This window comes from Sphaeramia orbicularis, chromosome 4 (assembly GCF_902148855.1).
Source record: "Sphaeramia orbicularis chromosome 4, fSphaOr1.1, whole genome shotgun sequence".
Lineage (NCBI taxonomy): Eukaryota > Metazoa > Chordata > Actinopteri > Kurtiformes > Apogonidae > Sphaeramia > Sphaeramia orbicularis.
Window position 1 is genome coordinate 37,746,652 of NC_043960.1, and position 23,739 is coordinate 37,770,390.

The 23,739-nt window shown below is 37.2% G+C and overlaps 1 protein-coding gene across 1 annotated transcript; it reads left to right on the forward strand.

Annotated features, from left to right (window-relative positions):
- The first annotated feature begins 690 nt into the window (after positions 1-690).
- Positions 691-14,529, forward strand: abhd17ab (abhydrolase domain containing 17A, depalmitoylase b). Its single transcript, XM_030131347.1, has 6 exons — positions 691-994; positions 1,180-1,441; positions 2,165-2,520; positions 4,166-4,360; positions 5,697-5,876; positions 11,728-14,529. The coding sequence occupies exons 3-6, from the start codon at positions 2,171-2,173 to the stop codon at positions 11,951-11,953; spliced, it is 951 nt and encodes a 316-aa protein (XP_029987207.1). The 5' UTR covers positions 691-994; positions 1,180-1,441; positions 2,165-2,170; the 3' UTR covers positions 11,954-14,529.
- Positions 14,530-23,739: the final 9,210 nt, after the last annotated feature.

A 23,739-nucleotide genomic window follows, 5' to 3' on the forward strand; every position in this document is an offset into this window, starting at 1 on the left:
GATATATAGATATTTATACGTGTGTGTATGTATATAACACTATCATATATAGTTTACAAGCACTTTATTTTCCAATTCATAATATGAAAGTGTTTACAATTTAGCACATTTCATCTCTTATGCAAATAATGTTTTTTTGTTGTTTTTTTTTTAATGTAGACCAGTGTAATTAAAGCATGTCCTCCAACACAGTGAATGTCATATTGATGTTGGATTTAACATAATCTTCTGATTTTCTTCTCCCCTAATCTAACACTACACCTGCATTGGAGAGCAAGGTGTTTTGTAACAGATACTAGATACAAAGGTATTAATAACAAGCTGCACAGGCTGATATTTGCATTTTGTGTTTTTAGCGGAGGTGGATCATCTTCCTGGTCAGTTTTATTCTACTCTCCAGTGGACCTGTGTGTTTTCAGGTCACACAGGGAATATTTCCTGTGAGAATGTGTCAGATAACACCATTTGTCTTCACATCGGCTTTACTTTATCACTTTAGTCACTGATACGTGGTAGTTGGATGATTCATGTGTAGTTGACTTACGAGAAATAGTTCCCACTTACTTATTTCCTTATTTTTTATCAGGTGAATGAACAGTTAAGTTTGAAGTGTGTCATCTTCACCCACTGATAACAAACTTCCCTTAATTGTCCAATGGAAACTCATTACGTCACTTCCTGTCAGCTGTCGCTTCCGGATGCGGTGAAACAGCCGAGAAGTGGGAGCACACCTCACGTCCGTGGATCAATGTAAACGATAAGACAGGGAATAGACACACACACTGTCAATAAACCAAGAGGAGAAGACACCACCGTCCGGAATGGAGACCAATAGGGCAGTTGGAGACTGTGTTTTAACGGCCTTTTAATGGCGGATGTTCCTAAGTCGGCGTTGTTTTTACCGAGTGGCCGCCGTGTTTATATCATCCTGCTAGCTTAAGCCAGAGTAGCCTTAGCCTGGACGAGCATCTACAACTTATATCTCCTCTCTCCGGTAAATACCAGCTGTCATTACACTTAATTTAATACGGTTTCACAGACGGGAACAGTGCAGCTGTCAACGCTGGAGTTTGTTTTGATCAGCTCAGACTCTGAAACTGTTCGTGACACATTTATTTGCCACTGAATATTTTCCTTTAAAAGACCGACGGTCCGTAACCTTGTTGTGTCTTCCAACAGGTGGACAAAATGGATGTGATCTGGAAACCTGGGAGCATACAACGCAAATAACACATCCCCCCGTCTGTTTTTCTGTCGTCTGTCTGTCTGCCGGTAGGCTCCACTTAGCCTACTTTTTCCTCCTTTTGCTGACAGAGCACTTAACCAACAGTATCCTGTGTATGAATGAGGAAAACATTTCCAAGTGGAGCAGCTCTTCCTTGTTTTATTTTTGGTTCAACACAACTCGGTTTGGTTTAGATTAAGCTCTTCAGCTCAACAGGTAGGTTTACTTTTTGTGATTACATACATGTACATTATATTGATCTAGTAGAGCTGATAATGATCAAAATAGGTTCATATATCCGTTAATTATTAGCATTATTAGCAATTATTAGCATTAGTACAGTTGATAAAAAATTGTTTTGATGATTATATGAGTCCTAAAACTGGTTTGGTATTGCCAACAGATAAAATATGTATTGAAAGGTTAGTAATTGTCATTTTTCTATTAATTTATTGTAAAGGAAAACTGTAAAACTTGATACTAATTTGATCAGTTTTGGATTTTAGACATTTAGGCAGGACTTAAAATAGAAATTGAGAGCATCACATCCTCTTTGTGGAAATACTTATGTGTTTTATGCATCAAAGAAGTAATGAGTTTCTGAGAACATAATGGCTGTTTAGTAGGTCTTAGTCATAGCCGTCATACTTCTCTGTAGATAGATAGACATTATAGGTCCCAAATTGGGAAATTATAGTGTAGCAATGTTCCTAGAAAATCACATAATCTATTAATAAATATTCTGAGTGCGGCTGTCTCTGGCATGCTGCGTAGGTCTTGTTCATTTGTGTCACATTCCAAACGTGCACTTGTGGAAACATTGTCATCATTATTGTTTGTGCCGTTAGCCTGAGTGCCTTGTACATTACATTTTAAAGTATCTCATTGTGTTGAATGTGGGACAATGTCGCACAGTGATCCTCTTGTCCTCCCGCACAGTGAAGGATGAATGGCCTCTCTCTCAGCGAGCTCTGCTGCCTGTTCTGCTGCCCGCCATGTCCCGGACACATAGCGGCCAAGCTCGCCTTCCTGCCCCCCGAGCCCACTTACACATTTCTTCCAGATCCGGATGGAGGCTCTAACACACCGGGGGGAACGGGGGCATCGAGTCGTCGGGCAAGAAGCGGGACCTCTGTTTCAGGAGCCGCAGAAGGGAGATGGAAGCTTCATCTGACCGAGCGAGCAGAGTTTCAGTACTCACAAAGAGAGTTGGACACAACAGAGGTGTTCATCACTCGATCCAGCCGAGGGAACAGAGTTGGTTGCATGTACATTCGCTGTGCTCCTAATGCCAGGTGGGTAGTTTGAATAGTTAAATGTGATACTGACCTGATCTGACCTTTGTTATTCATTTTATGAGTGTTGTAGACTTCCTCAGAAGCCTTTTTTACTACTCACTTCCAGGTCTGCTTCCTGTACTCGTATTTCTGTTGATTCAGCAGACACTAAAATTTTCTCTTCCTGCCTTTTTCATGAATAGCAGACACTGAATTTACCATATTTAATTCTTTATAATCACATTTTAGAAATTTATAGGGACTTGAATGTTGCATTTCCCTTTCATCTGGTAAATCTGGTTTATGAGTTTGAGCATAATAAAAGCTCAGTGTCAGCATATCACTTTCTTGTGAGTCAGAGTCAAAACATTTCTTGCTATCTGACGTTTTACAGGCAGTGAAAGAGACATTTTATTCCAATCTACACAGGTGAAAGCTAAACATTTTAAGCTTCACATTCACACCAGCCTTGGTACACTGTGCTGCTAATTAACTGACCAAATCAATTAAAAAGAAATGGACAGGCTTGTGTTACAGTCCATGTGTATCCGGTATTCATGTGTAGCTAGTATTACACAAGAATGAATCCAAACTAGAACTGATGTGGCAGAGTTATTGTTATTCCTCATTGTGAGTGGAAAAGGCCATGAGCAAAGCCACAAGCGGTAAGGGTTCATAAACAAAGCAGCCGAGGGAGGATCTCAAAACAGTCGGTATGTGAAGAAAGTATCCGATTTCTCTCGGGAGCGCAACATGCATTCATGAATAAAGGCAGCAAGCTAGAGTACCCAGGGTTAATAGTGGATACTCTGCTTCTCAGGTTTTACAAAATGTCTAGAAGAAGAAGAAGTCATTTGACATGAGTCCATCTCAGTAAACTAATCGTCCAGTTTGTAAAAAAAAAAAATGTTCAGGCAGCTTGTGAAAACAAGCTGATTGTGTTTGACTCAGTGGAGAGTTGCCATATCAGACAAGTAGAATATATAATTAACTGTATTTCTTTCTAACACTGTTTATTTCTGCATTTATTTTATCATCCAGTGAAGTAAAATAGAAACTCCAGTGTACATACATTACATCTGAAATAACAAAAGATATACAGAATCATTTTATTGTGGTCACAGAATAAAGTACCTCCCCTTAAAATAATTACAGACATTATACAGTTTGGTTACAGTGGCAATCAGCTAACTGCAAAGTAAAGTTTTACATTTAATTGCAGCTCTTGTTTTATTCTCTATATGTTTCTGAATATTGTAGTTTAACGTAGGATCTACTACTGTATTTCTCCCAAAGTCTGAATAACATGTTTTCACACCTTGAATACTCCAAAGAAGAAAAGAGCTCATCTATTGTTAAACAACACCATACTAATGTTTTAATTCCCAAATTAGTATTTAGTGGAATAGCCCTGTTTTCACTCAGGGCCTTCATGCATGCTCTGTAGCGGTCTGTCACTGCTGTTGCTTTATGCCAGTCCTGGTGTAATAATACAAGAAGTTCAGATTTGTTTGATGACTCGTGACCCTACATCATCCTCGTATTCATAACGTAGAGGTAGTTGAATATGGATGGGTCTCGTATTTTTTCCAGAGCTGTATATGTTTTTATGTACAATAAAACTACATAAATATTGACTGTGTCTCTGTGTGTATCTTCCCAGATTCACAGTGCTTTTCTCCCATGGCAACGCCGTCGACCTGGGCCAGATGAGCAGCTTCTACATCGGGCTTGGCACTCGAATCAACTGCAACATCTTTTCTTATGACTACTCAGGCTATGGTGTCAGCACCGGCAAACCGTCTGAGAAGAACCTCTATGCAGACATAGACGCTGCCTGGCACGCACTGCGCACACGGTATGTTACGATATAATTGACCCATATGTGTCCTTGAAGGCATCATTCATTATACTGCTGTGTGATGACAGGACACATCTGAAGGATGTCTGGCTATACTCCATGGATGGATGGCTTCATATGTTGTCATATTAAAACTACAGAGTTTGCAAGTAATAAGGAGGTGGGGGAAGGAATGAAAAATTAAGACGTGTAGAAGAGGTAAAGATGGAAATATTGGTGACAGAGATCAGGACAGAGCAGCAGGAAGAGTGGAGTGAGGGCAGGTGATGAGGGAATTAAAATAGAGAGATGGATGGATGAGGAGAGAGGAAGCTGGGGGTGATGGGCTGTCTCTCAAGGACGGTGTGGTGTGATAAAGTGACTCATTAGTGACGGTAAAGCTGCCTTAATTCAGCCAAAGCCCCAGGAAGACATGACACGACAGAGCATTGACCAAGGGTTATTTAAGGTGAATTTGCATTTGTGTCTAATTCTGACTCTGCACTCTCTGAATATTTACTGTAAAACTATTAACTTCACCGAGTATTATGACTATCAATCCCTCTAGAGGATTAAATAATATTTGGAAAATGAATTTGTTTAAAGCACATAAGTAAAGTTTATTTACATAGCACTTTTCACAGAAAGAATTCAACAAGCGCTTCACGGTAAAATCCATAATATATATGGATGGTTCATATAATAGATGGTTCTACAACAGCAATTGACGTTGTCTTACAACAAATGACAAAACCGTGTCCAAAAATTCAGTTTGATCATCTTGCAGTATGACTCTATATCTACTTAACAATGAATAGAAATGCAACGACACATTGATCAACACAGCAGTTGTGTTTATGTTGTTGAAACTGCTAGCCTTAAGCTTTCCATGCAAAACTGTAATTTGAGGTTACTTTCTCTTCCCAAGTCACAGCCAGGTCCACACTCTCATCTTTCACCTTGAGGTTGGAATTCACATAATTACCACACCTGTAACAGGGAGATCATTAGCTTAGCTTCATTGTTTACATCTATAGCAGTGCATTGAGGACGCTTCAATCTTGGGTCTTTCCTTGTGTTGTTTCCTCAAATTCAGTAAATATCATCATGCTGTGTGCATATGTGTTGTACCCATATGTATGACATCCTGTTGCACTGCATGGTTGCTGATAAACTTGCACATCTGCTGAAACTGCACAGTCAGTATGAGCTTTTATGCAGCCAGGTAACATTACTGATCACAACTTAAATAATATAAGAATAATTTGATATAATATTGAAGACATATTTTTTTCCTGTGTATCTGCTACAAAACTCATGTTTCCTTTGGTTTTTCTTGTGTTTTTTTTAACAGATATGGCATTAGCCCAGAGAATATAATCCTGTATGGGCAGAGTATCGGTACAGTACCCACTGTGGATCTGGCATCACGATATGAATGTGCCGCTGTCGTCCTGCACTCGCCTCTAACATCTGGCATGAGAGTTGCTTTTCCTGACACAAAGAAGACTTACTGCTTTGACGCTTTCCCCAAGTAAGTTTATCCGTTTGTTACTGTCAGTGTATCTTTTTAGTTTCTCTTTCTTTATCAGCCACAAACTAAAACATGTTTGATATGCAACAGTTTGTTCTAGTGCACAGTTTACAGTAAATAATATGTTGTGCAAAATATAACAGTGTGTCCAAGGACTCTGTCTGTTCTGTAAATGCATCAGAGTGTCAGGACACTCTGTCTCTCTGTGTCCTGTAAAATCCATAAATGAGGTGTTCATGGGAACATGATACACAGACACACACACATGTATCACACAAACTGTTTGGCTGCCTGTCAGCATTTACACATAATTACAGATCTGCCAACAGAAAAGCGTAATTGCCACTTGCACTTGTGAAAATGTTTTTTGTTCAAGATAAACGTCTCGGCTGAAATGTTTGTTTTTGTGACTATGTCTGTGGATATGTTTTTATTTGGAAGTATTTTATCGTAGTAAGTAGGCCAGTGAAAGGGTTTTACATTTCAGAGAATTTGTCGTTTGCCTGCAGGGAATCTTGCAGTGAGTATTTCACTGGTGAAGAGGAGTTGTTCTCATGTAGCAGCTTTTCAGACATGATCTTCAGCTGTGTAGCTACTGCTCAGATTTGTGCATCAAATGAACCTGCTGACATTACTTTTTATTCATCAGACCTTTTCCTCTCAGCCTTTCTAATAATGCTAATTACCAATTTTGCCTTAAAGATGAGCATATTCTCTCTTTTGCATTATATATCAGATGCATTCGTTAATTCCAGTCACCGTCAGCAGGATTTAAGGACTTTGAGCCTGTCTTAACACACTTGTGCACAGTTTCAGTTCAAAGTCTTTGTCAGTTTTATTACTTTGATAGGGCAAAGGTTCTTCTACAGTTATGTTGTTACAGCAAATAAAGGTATAAACAAGGCCAGTTGCAGATACTACCATGATCTGTTTGTTCAGTCTCTACAGTTTATAGTTAAAGGTTCAGTGCGTGATCTTTAGTGATGAAATTCAAGAATGGAATCAATTTAATATGCTCACTTTCACCAGTGTTGGCTACAAAAAAACAAAACAAAAAAAACCCCACAAATCCCTCATTAGAGCCAGGGCTTGTTTTGTTTGGTCAGTTCTTTAATTTAAGGGGGCATCTCTGGTCCACATTTAGACATAATTGGTCATTGTAATGCACCTTAATGCTACAGACCACCTACTATAAAAATGAAAAAAAGGAAGTCCTGATGTGTTACAGCAACATGGCTCCATAAATAGTAACTATTTTTCTCTTTAGATATAAACACTTCATGCTATGGAAAGGAATATAAGAATCATTTTTGCAAGATTATATAGTACTGAAAAGCATAATTATGAATTTTATGTTCCATCTCTGGAATTACATCCTCCTATCTCCCCCTTAAAACTTACACCCAGAACAATAAACTGGATAGTTAAACCTGCATCAAGGAACCAAAGTACATCATCAAATACTGTTCTCTTTGAAAATGTTGATATTAAAGGGATTCTGTGTATTACTGATATTCCAAACTCTCAACGGTAGTGAGGTGTCACGTACCAGGATACACTTAGGACCAAAACCACCAATGAATCAATACTGTGTAACACTGAATAAAGTATGAAACTCATTGTTCACACACATCTGCATTATGGTATCATCAAGTTTTCTTCTTCAAACAAACACTCATAGCCGCTTATTTTGACAGTTGGTCAAAATAACACTGAGTCTAATAATCTTCATGTGCTGTGACAGCTGATAGTTTACATTATAGCTCTGTTAGCTTAGCTCTGTTTATAGACAAATCAGCCACAGTTAAACTACAAATCACCTCCATTTTCTGTATGGTTTGTGTTGTCAATATCTGCACTGAAGATCTGTTTGGAATCATCCAAACAAGGCCAGAACTGTTACAGTTTAGTCTGAACCATCTATCAATAAATTGCCAGCTTAGCAAAGATAAGAACATCACATAATCACTTTATACCTTCATACGACTGATAAACTAGCAAACCCAATGTAGAAGAAATGCTGTGATATCCTCAAACTCCATTGTTTTTATTTAAAGTTATATCCAGTGGGGGAAACAACAATAGCACTTCTAGTTTTTCTAGTTTAGCACCTTGCATGGCAGCAGCTGCCCACTGGTGTGTGTGTGTGTGTGTGTGTGTGTGTGTGTGTGTGTGTGTGTGTGTGAGAGAGAGAGAGAATGGATGAACGTGAGGCTTTGTGAAGCCATGAAGCCATTTGGGTACCATGAAGGTGTAGAAAATGCGCTATATAAGTGCAGTCCATTTACTATTTAGTTTTTATCCCTTTCTTTCACTTTCTTTGACTCTGAAAGTTGTTTCTAAGTGCTTCTCATCCCGTCTGGTTACTTTCTGATGCTTTGGTTAGTTTCCCTCACCAGGGGAGACTGACAGTGACTCACTACTCCCTCTACTGGTCACATAAATCTGACAGTCCGTCAGTATTAATAGATACAGTGCAGATCTCTGCGATCCAGTGCACTGAATTCTTTTGACTTGATGTACCCTTGCATGACTGGAATCTTAGATTATCTTCAACTCATTGTTTCCAGTCCTGTTCTATTACAACAAGATTTGACAATGCACTTATGTAGCCCAGCATCACAAACTACAGACTTGCTTTAAAGGGCTTTACAATCTGTCAGAAATAACACACTCCTCTGTCCTTGGACCCTTGGTTCAAGTAAGGAAAAAAACCTTTAAAAGGAAAAAAAAAAATGATGGAAACCTGAGGTAGAGCCATGGGTGTGCAGTAGGTGTTTTGTGTACAGATATTTTCACAGACATGGATAACAATTTCGTACAGCAGAAAAAATGGATTAAATACAGGTGGAGTGATGATGTACACCAAGACTTTACAGGACAGGAGAGTAAAAAGTAAAAAAATAAAAAACATAGAAAACCTTCACAGACAACCCATCATTCACACAGAAAACACTTATATGTTGTTGTACTGGTGGTATTCACTGTAATGTGTTGTGTGTTACTGTATTTTTTCTGTCTGGCTACAAAATGGTTCTCTTGGCAGAACAATTACACCAAAAGTAAATATGTCACCTTTGAGGCTCCATCCCAATTGTGTTTGTCAGCTCAGTGTATGTTAGTCTGAGGACGGTCCATAGCAGTTACTGCCAGCCTCTGTGCAGACTGTAGACCCCAAACGTACAAGAGGACAAATGGAAACCTCCAGTTTCCTGCTGCTGAGGCGGCATCCTTTCATGTCAGTCTATTATTTTGTGACATTTTACTATCATTAGTTGTTTTTTCTTTTTTTTTTTTTTTCCAGCACCAGATTTGTCCATGGGCTATTAAAAGTAGCAGATCTGTTGAAAACCCTCAGCGACAGTGTGTCCTCAAGGATAAATGTGTTTACTCTCAGGGTCAAAGCTGTTCTGCACAGAGATTTTTCAACTGAGAATCTGCAGACTTGATCATTTATCTCACCCAGTCAGAATGCTGTTAGGTATGCTGTTCTTCCAAAATGAATGTTAGACCAATTACAAAGTAATAAATGTTTTATAGCCTAATGGAATTTACTGTAGAAAACATAACCTACCTGATCTATTCCAAGATAACAGATTTTATTGACCTTTTTCAGACATTGACCTACAGCTGTTTTATGGTCTGATCTTAAAGGCATTAGAGGCATTATTAATACTGATAGTGATATTGAATGCTAGAATGTGTTGAAGCTGAACTATGTGTCTTTGATATTGGTGATTTTACACATAAAATTGGGAAATTTACACAACCCCAAATCAGAGGCGGTTTGGACAATGTGGAAAATCAAATTTATACTCAACTAGATTTATAAAGCACTTTAAAAACAACACAATTGGCCAATGCGCTGTACACAGACAGAAAAACAAATAAATAAAAAATGAATAGAACACATAAAAGAATGAATAATAACAGTAAAATCATATACGAAAACTCTTACTTTAACACATACTTTGACTTTTGAAGTTTCATCGCAGACAACAGCTGCTTCTCCATAAAATGTCAAATCAATTTAGAGCAAAATAACAGTCACAAAAAATATAAGTATTTTTCTAAACTTGTTTGAAGCAAATAATTGAAGCTGTGTTATGTCATCAGCACGTGGTGCTGTAGGCTACATTACACAAGGTTGAATAAAAAGAGTAGAAGAAGCAGAGCATTCTGGTGTTCTTCACCTAAAATGGCTCTGATCTTTTTTTTCACAGAGGATGAGATAAAGGAATAATTCAGTTTCTTCATGAGTTCAAACTCCCTGTTCTACTATTCATGTGTTCACACTTTATCTGTCAATACACAGTAAGCAGCTGATCGATCACATAAATTAAATGTTCCCTACATCAGAATTTTATTTGTTTCCTTTTCCTTAATGCACATTTACTCTGGTGAAAAAAATAAAAAAAAACCACCTCAAATGAGTGAAAAAAATCCAAAAATATCATTATTTTATTTTATTTTGTTGTTTTTTAAATTTTGCCTTTTCCGTAAACATTTTTCTGTGCTAATTTTGTGCTTTCAGCACATTCATAGAAACACACCTACTACAACCATATATCATGTGTTGTTTGGTTTTTCTCATTTTCATTTGTAAATATTGTTGGGAGAGCCTGACAGGTTTGAGGAGCACCTCAGGACTGTAGATTCTCATGTCTATATGGGACTATATGACAGCAGATGAAGTGGGGAAATATTGTAAATATATACAGAGAACACTTAAAGTGATATTGACATTTTTTTCCCCCTGCGAATCTTGAATCAGTTATGTAAAGCAGAACAAAAATCCAAAATAATCCTTTCAGAGCCTCATGTGGATCTGCAGAGGTGTCTTGTTAAAGGTTAACTTGCTTTATTATCCCCATAGGGAAGTTCAGTCGCTGCATTTTTCTCATCCTAATAAACACACAACACCTTGCATTAGCATTAGCATTAGCACACACATTAGGGTCAGTGAGACACTCGGGGACCAGCTCCACATTTCCATCAGTACCGTGGTCAGGGGCACCGACAGGAGTATTAACCTATATACATCTGTTTTTAATGGTGGGGGAAACCCACATGGTATGGAGAGAACCGGTAAAGTCAACATAGAAAGGCTCTGGTCCAAATGGGAGTCAAACCATGAAGTGATAACCACTACACCACTGCTCTGCTGTGAGGGGCTCTGTTCTCTGGATGTCCCCGAACTACTGTCTCACAGATCCACAATCAGTCAGTCAAATTTTATTTATATAGCGCCACATGATAACAGAAGTTATCTCATGACACTTTACATTTAGAACTTGTCTAAACCAGACTCTTAAGCCAGTTCACAGACACTAACAGAATCCTCCAGGAGCAAAGACTTGGTGACAGTGGTGAGGAAAAACTACCTTTAACAGGTAGAAACCTGGAGCAGACCTGGACTCTGGAGGATGGATGTCTGCCTTGACCAGTTGGGGTTAAAGGCAGAGAATGAGAGATAGAGATGGAGTGGGGAGACACATGGATGCACAGCAAACTGAACAATAACTGTTCAAACTAGAGCTGCTGTTACTAGTATAACTACCAATAACTAGTGCAAATACCCATAACTGCTCCAAATACAAGTACTAACATTGGATTTACTAATACTGCAGCTGTTTAGTACCAATAATAGAAACCTCTATCATCCATGTAACTATATAATAAACATGACTCCTCACCCATTTCAGACTTTGACTCTGTTGCACTGCTGGAGTTAGCCTGAGAACAGGTGTAAAGACACACCTGAATGTACTGAACATTCCTGTAATAAACTGGAGGAACTCATGAAGTTACTCGTAGTGATTTCTGTTCTCTTTTTTTTCATCCCTACTAGCATTGAAAAAGTTTCCAAAATCACATCCCCGGTGCTCATCATTCACGGGACAGAAGACGAGGTGATCGACTTCTCCCACGGCCTGGCTCTGTTCGAGCGCTGCCCCAAAGCTGTGGAGCCGCTGTGGGTAGAGGGGGCGGGACATAATGACATTGAGCTGTACAGCCAGTATCTGGAACGCCTGCGTCGCTTCATAGGACAAGAACTGGCGGTACAACACGCCTGACCATCATCACCAACAACATAAATATTTTCCTTCTGCTTCAGCTCTTGTGTCCAAAATGTCTCCAAAGAGCCTCCAGGACACTTTTAATGGATTGTGGCATGGCTCAGTGGGACATGAAAGAAAAGAGGAGTATGTCCATAACCATCGGATATGCACGAGTGTAAAGGGAACTACATTTACACTTTACTTTTTTTTTTAACTTACTTAATAGATACAAAATGGCTGCCATGTGTGGTAGCAAATCAATTCCTACACTGTGCAATAATGTGGACACATAAACTGGACCTGCGTTGAAATCACATAAAAAGATATAGTGTGTGATTTCACATAAGAACAAACTGATATATTAATGATCATGTAGACAACTAAGACACTATAGAGTGCATGGAAGGCTCATGTAGAGGGCTCTCCCTCCTCTAAAGTGTGTTTGGAAATATTTTATTTTGACTCATTAGGAGAATAATCAGGTTTTTAATACACATCTCTACACTGAGTTATGTTAGTTCTACTTTTACAGTCAAATGCAATCCAATACAGAGGCGCTAAAATCTTTTTAGTGAAGCTTTAGTGGAGTTTTTTTGTGGCTATAGTACCATAGGTTTGTTTACCTGTGCTGTCATGTTGCGCCGGACTGCATTGCATTGAAATTAGATGGAAAGATTAAACTGATGCACATATAGAGATGTCTTTTTATTTTGTCTGGGTATGCTTTTTGTTGCACCAAACATTTTGCTCAGGTAACCCCTCGTAGAAGTGCAAGTTTTGCTTTTTTTTTGTTTAATTCAGTCAACTAAATCTCCTCAGATCCATTATGAAAATGCAAAACCACATGTATCCCTTTTTAGTTTTTCACCAAATAATTACACCTACGTTGAAGTGCAGAAGTCCGTTTTCTATGTCTACACCATGCCCCAGTGGGATTGGCTGTGTTGAAGAAGAACAGAAGATTAAAATCTAAAACAAAAAAATGAGGATGATCCGGCCTCTTCTGTTGAGGAATGTCTGAGTGTCTGTCCCCTGCGTCTTCTACTGTTCATCTTGTTTGTGTTTCACACCAGTAGGTCACAGCTGTCAGATGTTTCCCTCTGTGTCTGGAACAGAGTAACAACACTATTAACCAGCATCTCCAGCCTGGTTTGGTCTGTCTTTACATCTGTCGCACAGCCATGTTGATCATTTGTATTCCATGTTGTAGTCCAGCACCGATCATTAACCTACAATGTAATAACTGACCTACTTTACATTTCACTTTTTTTACAGACAGGAACATGAGTTCATTGTGATACACGAGTAGGACAATGTCTTTCATATCTTTCACTACTATTGTGTGTCCTTCTGCCTGGTGAAACTATACAGTAAATAGTTTTGTATAAATCTGCTCGGTAAACCTGATTATATATGCATTTCTACTCCTTTTTTTTACATTACACTTGACTTTGCTTCACAGCATTAGGTGTCAGATTGTTAAACTCCAGGAGTGCAGTATCTTTATAGCTGCTGGTGTGATCTTGGTAACAACTGTTGCTTTTCTCTTGTGGTTTATTGAGCAGTTTACTCTGATTATTTGGGGAAATATCACTCGTCAGTATCAAGTTGCACATTATGCTGCAGATCTGTTTGTGTCACAATTCTGTCACTTTGCTAAGACGACTTACGCTGTTGGTTTTATGTCTTTTTACTTGGCCTCTTTAGATAAACCCTTACGTTCTTATTTTACTGCCTCTTTTAGACTCACTCACTCTTCCTCTCCTCTCTCAGATGAATGATCTGTTCTGGTTTTAGGCTCAGTCTGAAGCCTTCCTGAAAGGTGCAGCACTCGCACACAAAGCTTGAAGCCATGATCCCCTAAATTAAAATGTCTACTTAAGAATGTCAAGGGATTGTTGCTTTTTTTTTTTTTTTTTTTTGCTCACTGAACTCAAGTATTTGACATCAGACACGGTGTTGCCTTTGAGTAGTCGGGATTTTCAGGCTTGTTTAAACATATAAACCAAAGTGTAACATTTTTTTAGGGCTTCCCCTGTGTAACTGACATGTATTTCTGTGTCATCATAACCAAAGGCAACATTAAGTTCTTTTACCGACTTTGTTATTTATGTCTGCTGTTTATCTGCTATTTTTCCATTGTATGTCTGATACAGATGAAATATAAAGCTGTCAGATTGCTTGATATTTATGTTTTATTATATCATGTCTACATTCAATATGCAGACTTTGAATAGCATAAACTAACCAAGTTGTGGGTGGATTTATTTTTTTCAAGCTGTGTATAATTATCATTTGCTAAAGAGTACAACTAGGCAATACAGTGGAACTGTGTGTGGGATGAATGAGACGAGCTTCAAGTAGACACATGAAAAGCTTTTGTCTTAAAAGAAAAACGTCTTTTATTGAAATGTTTGGAGTATTTTTGGACATTCTCTCGTCGGGATTGGTGTAACAGCTGTGTACCATTTGTTGTGTTATCACACATCGTCTCATTGTTTATTGTACTAATTTTTAGGTTTTAAAGATATTGTCTTTTTCCAAGAATACTGAGAATAAGAAGTTAATAAAACATAATCAGAAATTGCTAATAGGTGTGTCTTTGTGTCTCCTTTTATGGTTTTTACTGGGTTTGTCCTTGAAGCTGCAGGATAAACAGTTTTTCTTTCTAGAGTCTGTGTTAACGTATGTCTCATTCAGCAGCTGATTTTCCACCCATCAACGTTCTGGCACTTAGTGAATAAAGATCAGCCTGCAGTGAAAGGCTCACACGGCTGAACCAGGCAGATCCAAGAAGGCTTTGCAGAGTAATTAGCTCGTGGCTAAATGAGTCTTTAATAGCCCGGTGTGCTTTTTTTTTTTTTTTTTTTTTTTTTTTTTTTATTTGTAGGCTTGTTTTTTTTGTTGGTCTTTGTTGTTTTCTGTCTCCAAATAGGTTCAGATGTTTTAATTACACTACAACAAACACTCAGGTCTTTCCCAGCCTCTGTTAACTGTCTGCCACCATGTTGGATTGTGGGAAAACAAGGGGACAGATGGATTTTAAGCTGTGCTCATCCTCCCCCAAACACACACACACACACACACACACACACACACACTTGTGCCAGCTCTTTTTCAGTGAACTACACAAACAATCTGGTGTCCCACTCAAATGCTCTTATGGATTAAAAGCAGCTGCAACAGCACATCCCCCTGCATAAGGCCGCCTGACCTACTGCATCAAACACTCCCACCACTCCTTCACACACTAATGCACTGCCTGTCACACAGCCCTAAGCGCAACTCTTTTATGTTGACATGTATCACAGGATTGTGAATACACTGAGTCACGACAATAGTGGACTCACAACAACACTTTGTGAATTACTGAGCTGCATCCAAATCCCAGCAATAGGAATGTAAAAGCTACAGATGAGTGTTTTTCAGCCAGACTAAAGTAAGTCAGGGTGTGTTTTTATAGTCCTGGTGGATGATAACGTATCAATTGTCTGTACAAGTCAAAGAGAAAGAAAAGAACTGTCAGGAAAGGAGGTGAAGTTGTGGTGACTCATTGTTCATGGGTGAATGTTGTCACACTGTCAACTGGAGGCATGACTTCAGCAGGTACACGGCTTTTTGTGTCACAATGACATGACTGACTTAGGGCTGCACAGAAAAACATGTACATGTATACTTTCTTAGAAAAATGGACAGCCTAAAGGAATAGACTAAATAATGACAAAAAGTATGTCAAACTACAAAGCAGTCAGAGAACACAAAGCAGCTAAATTCAACAACACCCAATTGGCCGTCACATCAAGGAGATACAGATTACAACAGTGTACGGTTCTGCTCAGTTCCATATGCAACCCTAATCCAACTCTGAACACCTGCACCTACTGATCTCAAACATGCAGATTTATGCTCAGTATCTCTTATTGCATTCTGAAGGGTAAGGGTTCAAATATAATGCAAATAAGAAAAGCACTCGGAGAGCGCAGACCTCCACCAAGACATATCTGCTGCCCCCCCCCCGATCACCACCAAAATTTTATTATTTCTTCCTTGTGCCAGTATCAGCATTTCCTGAAAATTTCCTGAAAATCCATCTATAACTTTTTGAGTTATCTTGCTAACTAACAAACAAACACGCAAACACACAAAGCAAAGTCATCACAATACCACCTGGCAGGGGTAATAAAGTGAAAAAGAAATCTGTTTTTAACAACCTGAAATATAGCGATGTTAAGAAATCAAGCTAAAAAAAATCAATCAAAAGGTCACACACTATTAATATTCTTTTGAGAAATTATTTCTATGCAGATTCTTAAACTGAGCACATTTCAGTCTGAAGTCCAGAGTATGAAGGGCAGGACCCTTTTTTTTTTTTTTTTTTTTTTTTTACAAAGCCCTTTAAGGACCTTAAGTAAAAATTCATTTCCTGCAGCTGACAGCTGGATTACGTCGCTTACAAAAAATACAGCAGTCACTCCTGATAGTTTGTCAGTAAGGAAATAAGGTCTGTGGCTGAGGTACATCTAGTTTGTGGTTGACTGTGGATGGCTGGGGGGTAGAGGGGCACCAAGAGGCTCTGCAGGTGGGTCTTCAACATCAACTGTTTCTTAAATATTGTGAAGAAAACAGTTCTTTGTCCATGTGGATGAAGGAGGAAAACCTGTTATAATAGACATATAGACTTGGTACAGTCAACAGAGAGAAAAAAAGATGATGATGACGATGATGACAAACTTTATTTCAAACACAAGAATGAACAAAATCACTAAGGTAAACAAAAAAGACAAAAAAAAACAGGTTTCAACTGAACATTCCAGAATACAGGAAGCAACGAGCCAAGAGCAAACAAAAATACCACGAAAATGTCCAATTAGTTTAATATAAGTAGGAAGTAGCTGGTCTTATCTTGTCCCATCACAATTTTATGTTACTTGATTAATCAATATGTGAACACAGTACGGAAAATTAGGTCAACTGTCAGTCCCCAAACTAAAAATAAGTGAAGTGAAAAAGTGTAAAACAATTAAGTCCCATGTGTTTGTTGAAGTGGAAATGTACAGTGAATTCAGCTCCAGGCAACGAAACACAAAAACAATATCAGTATGTGGAGTTTGTTATAACATGATATTTTCATACTATTACAACACATGAAAATACTAGATCAGTTAAAATGGACACTTTTCTGTTGTTTTTCCACGTCCTCCAGCTGATCCATGACGGATGATGCTTCCCTCAGATGGTTGGACTTGTTCATTTAGTTGTTAAAGTCAGACTTTACATCACAGGATAATCTCCCATGTTCATTAACGTCACAATTATCTGTAACCAAATCTCAACACAAACATGAAGTACAATTTAATCAGACCATGTACCTGACATATATAACCTCAGGTCATAACATTATAAATCATCACATTAGATTGGAATATGTTTTATTTGTTTGACGTGGACACAACAGTACAATTATATACAGATAGCAAGTAAACTCTATTAAATGATCACAGCAAAATGATCATTTATACCTGCTGAATTTGAAGCATTTTACCTAAATACATGTCCCACGTACAGTACACATCAGTGGGATTTGAGGGTGGTTTGTAAGTTGTAATAATGTAAAAATATAAAATGAAAACAAACTTTTTATGTTGTATTGTTATTAAAACTGATCCATTTTTGCTTCTCTGGTGTGGCAGTGATATACCTCTGTGCATATAGTACATAGATGGAATAAATATTACAGTGTGTGATATAAATTCATCTTATTCTACAGCTGAATCCCAGCTCACAAAAATAAAATACATAGTAGAAGGGAACATAATAGAACACCAAATGTAGCAGAAAAAACACTACTAACATTAATTTAAAGACACTGGGAAATAGAAGCCATAGTTCTGTGAAACTAAGACATAAACTCCAGCTATAACCTCATTTACTGATGCAGCACAATACTGAAGAGGGAAACCCTCTGTTCTCCAGGAGTAGATGTGGAACAGATCTTTGAAGGCTGGAGCTCAGCCTACATTTGAGCAGTTTGTAAATAAATAAAACATCATGATATTGTAACTGTAACTGTTGCTGCCATTAGACCTTGTAAACTAAACTCCTAGATGGAGGTCACAAAGGACTTCAGCATATTGTATAAATTTGTAAAAATAAGTTTGACATGGTTATTTGAAAGAAATGATTAAATGATGAAATTCAGATATTTTTTATAAAGTTTTTGGTAAATTCATCATCGGTTCCACACATCATAGCCTTGAACTTGGAAAGAGCATTTGACACAGTGAGTAAAACACCTTTATTTTATTATTATTTTTTTTTAGGGTGGTTCAACATGTTGACAAAAAATATGCTACAACACACCAGGAAAGAACATAAACGGTGATTTACATATTAATGTGATGTATGTGATTTCACTCATTTTGATGCAGACTGGAAAATTCCTCTTGCTTTGAGCTAAAGCCCAAGGATGCCCTGAACACATATGAGGTGAAGGTCTGTGGACCTCAGGTGCAGATATCATATTACATTATGATTATATTATTATATGATATTATGCTGCAACCTGATTTAATAAGTGTGGCTTGTGTGTACACATACAGTACATGTCTCAGTTACCTGGATATAATAAAGGATTAAAACATTGGAGTTTTATGCTATTTATCCAGGTTTTACATAAAGGAATCTAACTTTGACAAAACATATAGTACAGCTCAAAACTGATTACTGTGATCTTTAAAACAGTAATATAAGACTTAGAGGAAGAAAAATAATAGAAGCTAAAATAATGGCTCTAATCTTCAGCATCACTTCAAAATGTAGAACACCACAGACACAGTACAGGTCAGTGTTACAGTACGAAGTCTGCAGACTGTACAGGACCCCTGGAGATAACAAAGCATGTGGACCAGGACTTGGACATATGGGCCTTAACCCATAAAGACCCAGTGCTAGTTTTGTGGCACTTCCCAAATTAATTTTTCTCTCCATTTAACCTTTACTTTGGTGATTTATCATCATTTATTATAATATTACCCTCTGTATTTTGTATTTTACACTGTAAACCATGTATTTCTGTATATATTTAATTTCTTATACTTAATCTAAATGTTCATGAAAACTCATAGTAAATGCAAAGGTTGTTGTACCAAAATAGAGAAAACTGAAGAAAAAATTACTTTTTCAGCAAAGATATCAATAACTGAATGCAAAAACAAGCATTTCAATCCACTGTCATTTATCAAACTCCATGGGTTTTACTGGTGAGTCATTGATGTAGAAGGTGACCATGTTTCTACGTGCACTACGGAGCCTCTGAACGTCCAAATGGGTCATATCTGATGACCATGAAAAGATGACAAACTGCATTTTACACCAATTATTTACATGTATTGATAAGATTAGTGGATCAACAGGTTAAACATTTTAGATCAGTAGATGCTTTTGGTCACCAGTGGATGTTTGGGTCTGCATTTGTTAAATTCACATTCATCTATATGACACCGTATGGGTTTAGTCTCTGTGTTTTACATCAGTGAAGGGGTTAAGGACACATGAGTCTCATCCATGTGGTGATTGAAGTCTAGAAGAGGCTGAAATTGATTCTTTTTCTTATGAACAATTTCAGCATCTTTATTTATTTTTTTTATGCATCTATTGATGTTTATTTGTGCAGAAGAACATCCAAAGAAAACATCTGTTACCCTGGTCAATGAAATGGACATGATACACAGACTTGACCAAAGTTACAAGGTGATTAATATCCATGGATCAGGTCACTGCAGGATAAACACTGTGCAGCTCATGGTCTCAGATGAGCTCTTTGATGGGGTATGTGGTATCTCATTTTCATCTAGCACATGGAGTTAAGGTAGAAAATGGAAGAAAATGTCAACTCTCTTATGTCAACTCTGTTAATGGTTTAATGAAAACAGAGTTAACAATGACTTGCAGAGTCAAATGCTCCAAATCTTATTTGAGTATTTTGAGGTATTTAACTTTATTAATATACACACATATATTCACATTTATTATGGATGCTGAATCAAATTACTGTAAAGTGAACATCAGTGCTATAACTTTCCAGTTTAAGGAAATTGAATCATATGTTGAAGGTAGATGATGATGAAGCTGTCAGGGGAAGAAAGGCAACAGCAATACAGGGAAAGCGAGATGCTGACCCTGTAAGGAGAGGCTCAGCGGAGGTGCAGAGCAGGAAGGGAGAGAATTTCAGAGATGACACCACCACCAAGTCCAGAACCAGACCTGAACCATAGCTATCCAGGTTAGATTAGTACATGACTGGCTGCATAGGTCCATGAGCTTATAATTATATTCTATAAAGTAACTGTGCAGTAAGTCACAGATAGAGGGAGACAAGTGTGTTTTGTTAGGGTTGTCGGTGTGAAAAGAGTCAGTAGAATGTAACTGAACTGTCTAGTGTGTTGTGTCTTAAAGGCACATTCTGTAATTTATGCATGGCTTTAACCCTTTAATGCATGAATTATGAGAACCTTAATCAAGATTTTTTTTTTCTTGAGTGTTTTTATTCCTCTTTAGGCATGAAAAAAAAAAAGTGATTGAATTGTTTTTTAAATCAACCTGTTTTTCATGGAGTTACAAAAATGTCCACTCAGCTACACCATGAATTTTATTCTTGAAGCAAAGAAACATGTATTTAAAACCCAATATCATAAAGTGATATGAAAACAGTGAAATGAAACCATGTTTAATGCAGCTAATCTGATGTTTTCCCACATTTTAACATATTCTAATACCAGTTATTACTCACTTCATGGAGATAATATGCAAAAAATAAATATTAACAATTGATTTCCACTCAAGAACCAATCAAGAACAGCAAAGTTACAATAATGGTATGAATTACAGTTTATGAGATGATGCATAAGTGTCCACTGTGTTGGTTGATATGGAACTAAAACAACAAAACCCATGAATATACAAGATTAAAGCTGTAGAGTAACTGTCCACTGTAGTGACCACTATGCATGAAAGGGTTAAATAATTATGCACTTTTTAGCAAAAGATTTTGGTAAAAATTTTGGACTTCTAATGGGCAATGTTCTCTTTTTGTTCTCACCATAATTGATATGATGCCCACCATAACTCTGAAGACAAGCCTGTTTTGCTATTCCTTCTATCAAAGCCTCTATCTTCTTTGTTTGATGATATGATTTCAAAGTAGTTGTATAGTGCACCTTTAATAATAAATACTCTTTTCTTGAAAATATAACTCATTGATGAAGAAGTGGGACTAAGCTGTTTAGGCTATGTGCTCATAAGGTGAAAAATAGTCATGGGTTACTTTACATTTAATTAGTATGTCATTTGTTTTTATTGTTTCAGACAAAAGAGGTCAGTACGAAGAAAACAAAAATGGAAGAACTCCAAATTAAATAGAGAAATTCAAAAATTCCCCTTGACCAAAAAAGCAGGAACAAATACGAAAGACATAAACTTCCTGCAGAGATTCAGAGAACTCAGTTTTTTCATGATGTGCTGATTAGAAAATATTACAAAAATACCAAGAAACTAAAGAAGAATGAATGTGTCATATGATACCACGAATTGTGTCAGGAAAGATACGAAAAATCATTTCTACATTTTTAAATGTTTTTAAAGGTTTCAGAGTCAGGCAGGAATGTTATTTTTGTTGGTTTTAACTATGGGTGGTCAACTCTGTTATTCATGTCAACTCTGATAACATTAATGTCAACTCTGTCTAAGGTTTTGTTTTAAAAAATGATTATCAAATATGTTTTATTATTAACAAACTTATTACAAGCTGAGTCATAACTACCATTCTTCCTAAATGAAATTTCAAAGTATTTAATTCGTTTTTACAGGTATGTTTACAGAAAATGCACACCCTCGTGGCAACATGTCAGTTAAATGTGTTGATATTTTTACTCCAAAACAAAAAGTTTTTTATCTAATCAGACCAAAACTTTACTTTATGGATTTAGAGACACAATATCTGTAAGAAAAACAATCCTTTAAATTGTCTGACATTTGTTAATTTTATGTATTCTACCCAATTTGTCTGCAACAGAGTTGACAGATTTTTCTGCAACTACATTGTTTTTCATATTAAAAGTTTTAAATGTTACAGGTTTAAGCTCAGCAAATACTAGAAAAGTTAAATTTGAAGCGTGTTCTATGAAATACAAAAGTTTCGTGAAAAAAAACACTCCTAATTTATGTTTTCTGTCTCCATGTGAAATGTAACCGCAATTCTGAAATGAGCCATATGTCTATTACAACAGGTTTTCCTCCTACGTCCACATGGTCAAAGAACTATTTCCTTTTCAGTATTTAAGAAACAGTTGATGTTGAAGACCCACCTGCTGAGCCTCTTGCTGCCCCTCTACCCCCCAGCCATCCACAGTCAACCACAAACTAGATGTACCTCAGCCACAGACCTTATTTCCTTACTGACAAACTATCAGGAGTGACTGCTGTATTTTTTGTAAGCAATGTAATCCAGCTGTCAGCTGCAGGAAATGAATTTTTACTGAGGATCCTTGAGGGGCTGAAAAAAAAAGAAAATTAAAAAAAACTGGCCCTGCCCTTCATAGTCTAACAATACTAAAGAAAATGTAAAAAGAGAACATATCAAACTGAACATGTAAGGCTTAATTTAAGAATTTCCTTGGAAATAATTTCTAAACTGAACATTAATAGTGTGTAACCTTTTATAACCTGATGCAGGTCAGAATCTTACAGATGAATCTGACCTCTAGTCATCCTCCTCATTCAGTGCAGACAAAATGACAAAATATTCTAATAATATATTTTCATATTACAACATAAAACAGAGCTGCCGTGTAAAGTGCAATGGCATAGACTGAATATAATCATACTGACCTTAACAAAATATCTGATCTACACCCTAATTTACTATTACTTCTTATGGTCTTTAATATATAACATGTTAATTTGTTCCTGAATGAGAGCTGATGAAGTCAGCTAAATGTACTTGAGCATGAGTATATGAGTACACATAAACACAGATGTGCTTGTATTTTCTGTGTTTTGTTTTCTGCTTTTTATTCCAGTGGCTGCTTGAGATTCAGGCTTATTTGTGTTCATTGTTTGATCAGATTTTCATGTTTTAGACGTTCATGTGTCTATTTGTAATTCTTCAGCTGTGGTTCATTGGTTGTTTTCTCAAAAATATGCAAGAAAATTTGCAGAAAGAAACCCATGTGATCAAAAAATGCATTTTTCCACGCATTTATCTGGAATGTTTGTTTGCTTCTCCAGCGTGTTACATGCTGATACCCCAGAGATTATGGATCATAAGACTCTCTGCTCTTTCTGTTGCTTTAATTGGGTGTAAATGGAAAAAAAAAAGACACAAACGTATTTTTCTCAAACATGTCTGTTTTAGGGTTTGAAATAGTGCAGTGAATGTCAAAAATCTGTGTTTGCTTTTGTATTCCTGGAAAAAAAATTGTGGCCAGCACAGGAAACCAAGTTTGAGGAAAGGAAGGTCATGAGTGCTGCATTCAAGTCAGCAAAATTGTGTTCCACTCAGCAAAATAAACTGGGCCTCATCCAAAACAGCCTCAAGTCCTTACACTGACAGTGTCAATCCTAACAGGACTAAGCATGTTGTCCATCATGACTGAAGGGTAAAAAGACGAGCCATCTCATCAAATAGATGCACCTTAAATCTCAGCCAACAGGCCTCTGTTAAGGGTAAGTCAGAACGCATCCAACAAATCATTTATTACATAGTTTTGTGTTAGATGAATTATAAACACACAGGACAACCATCA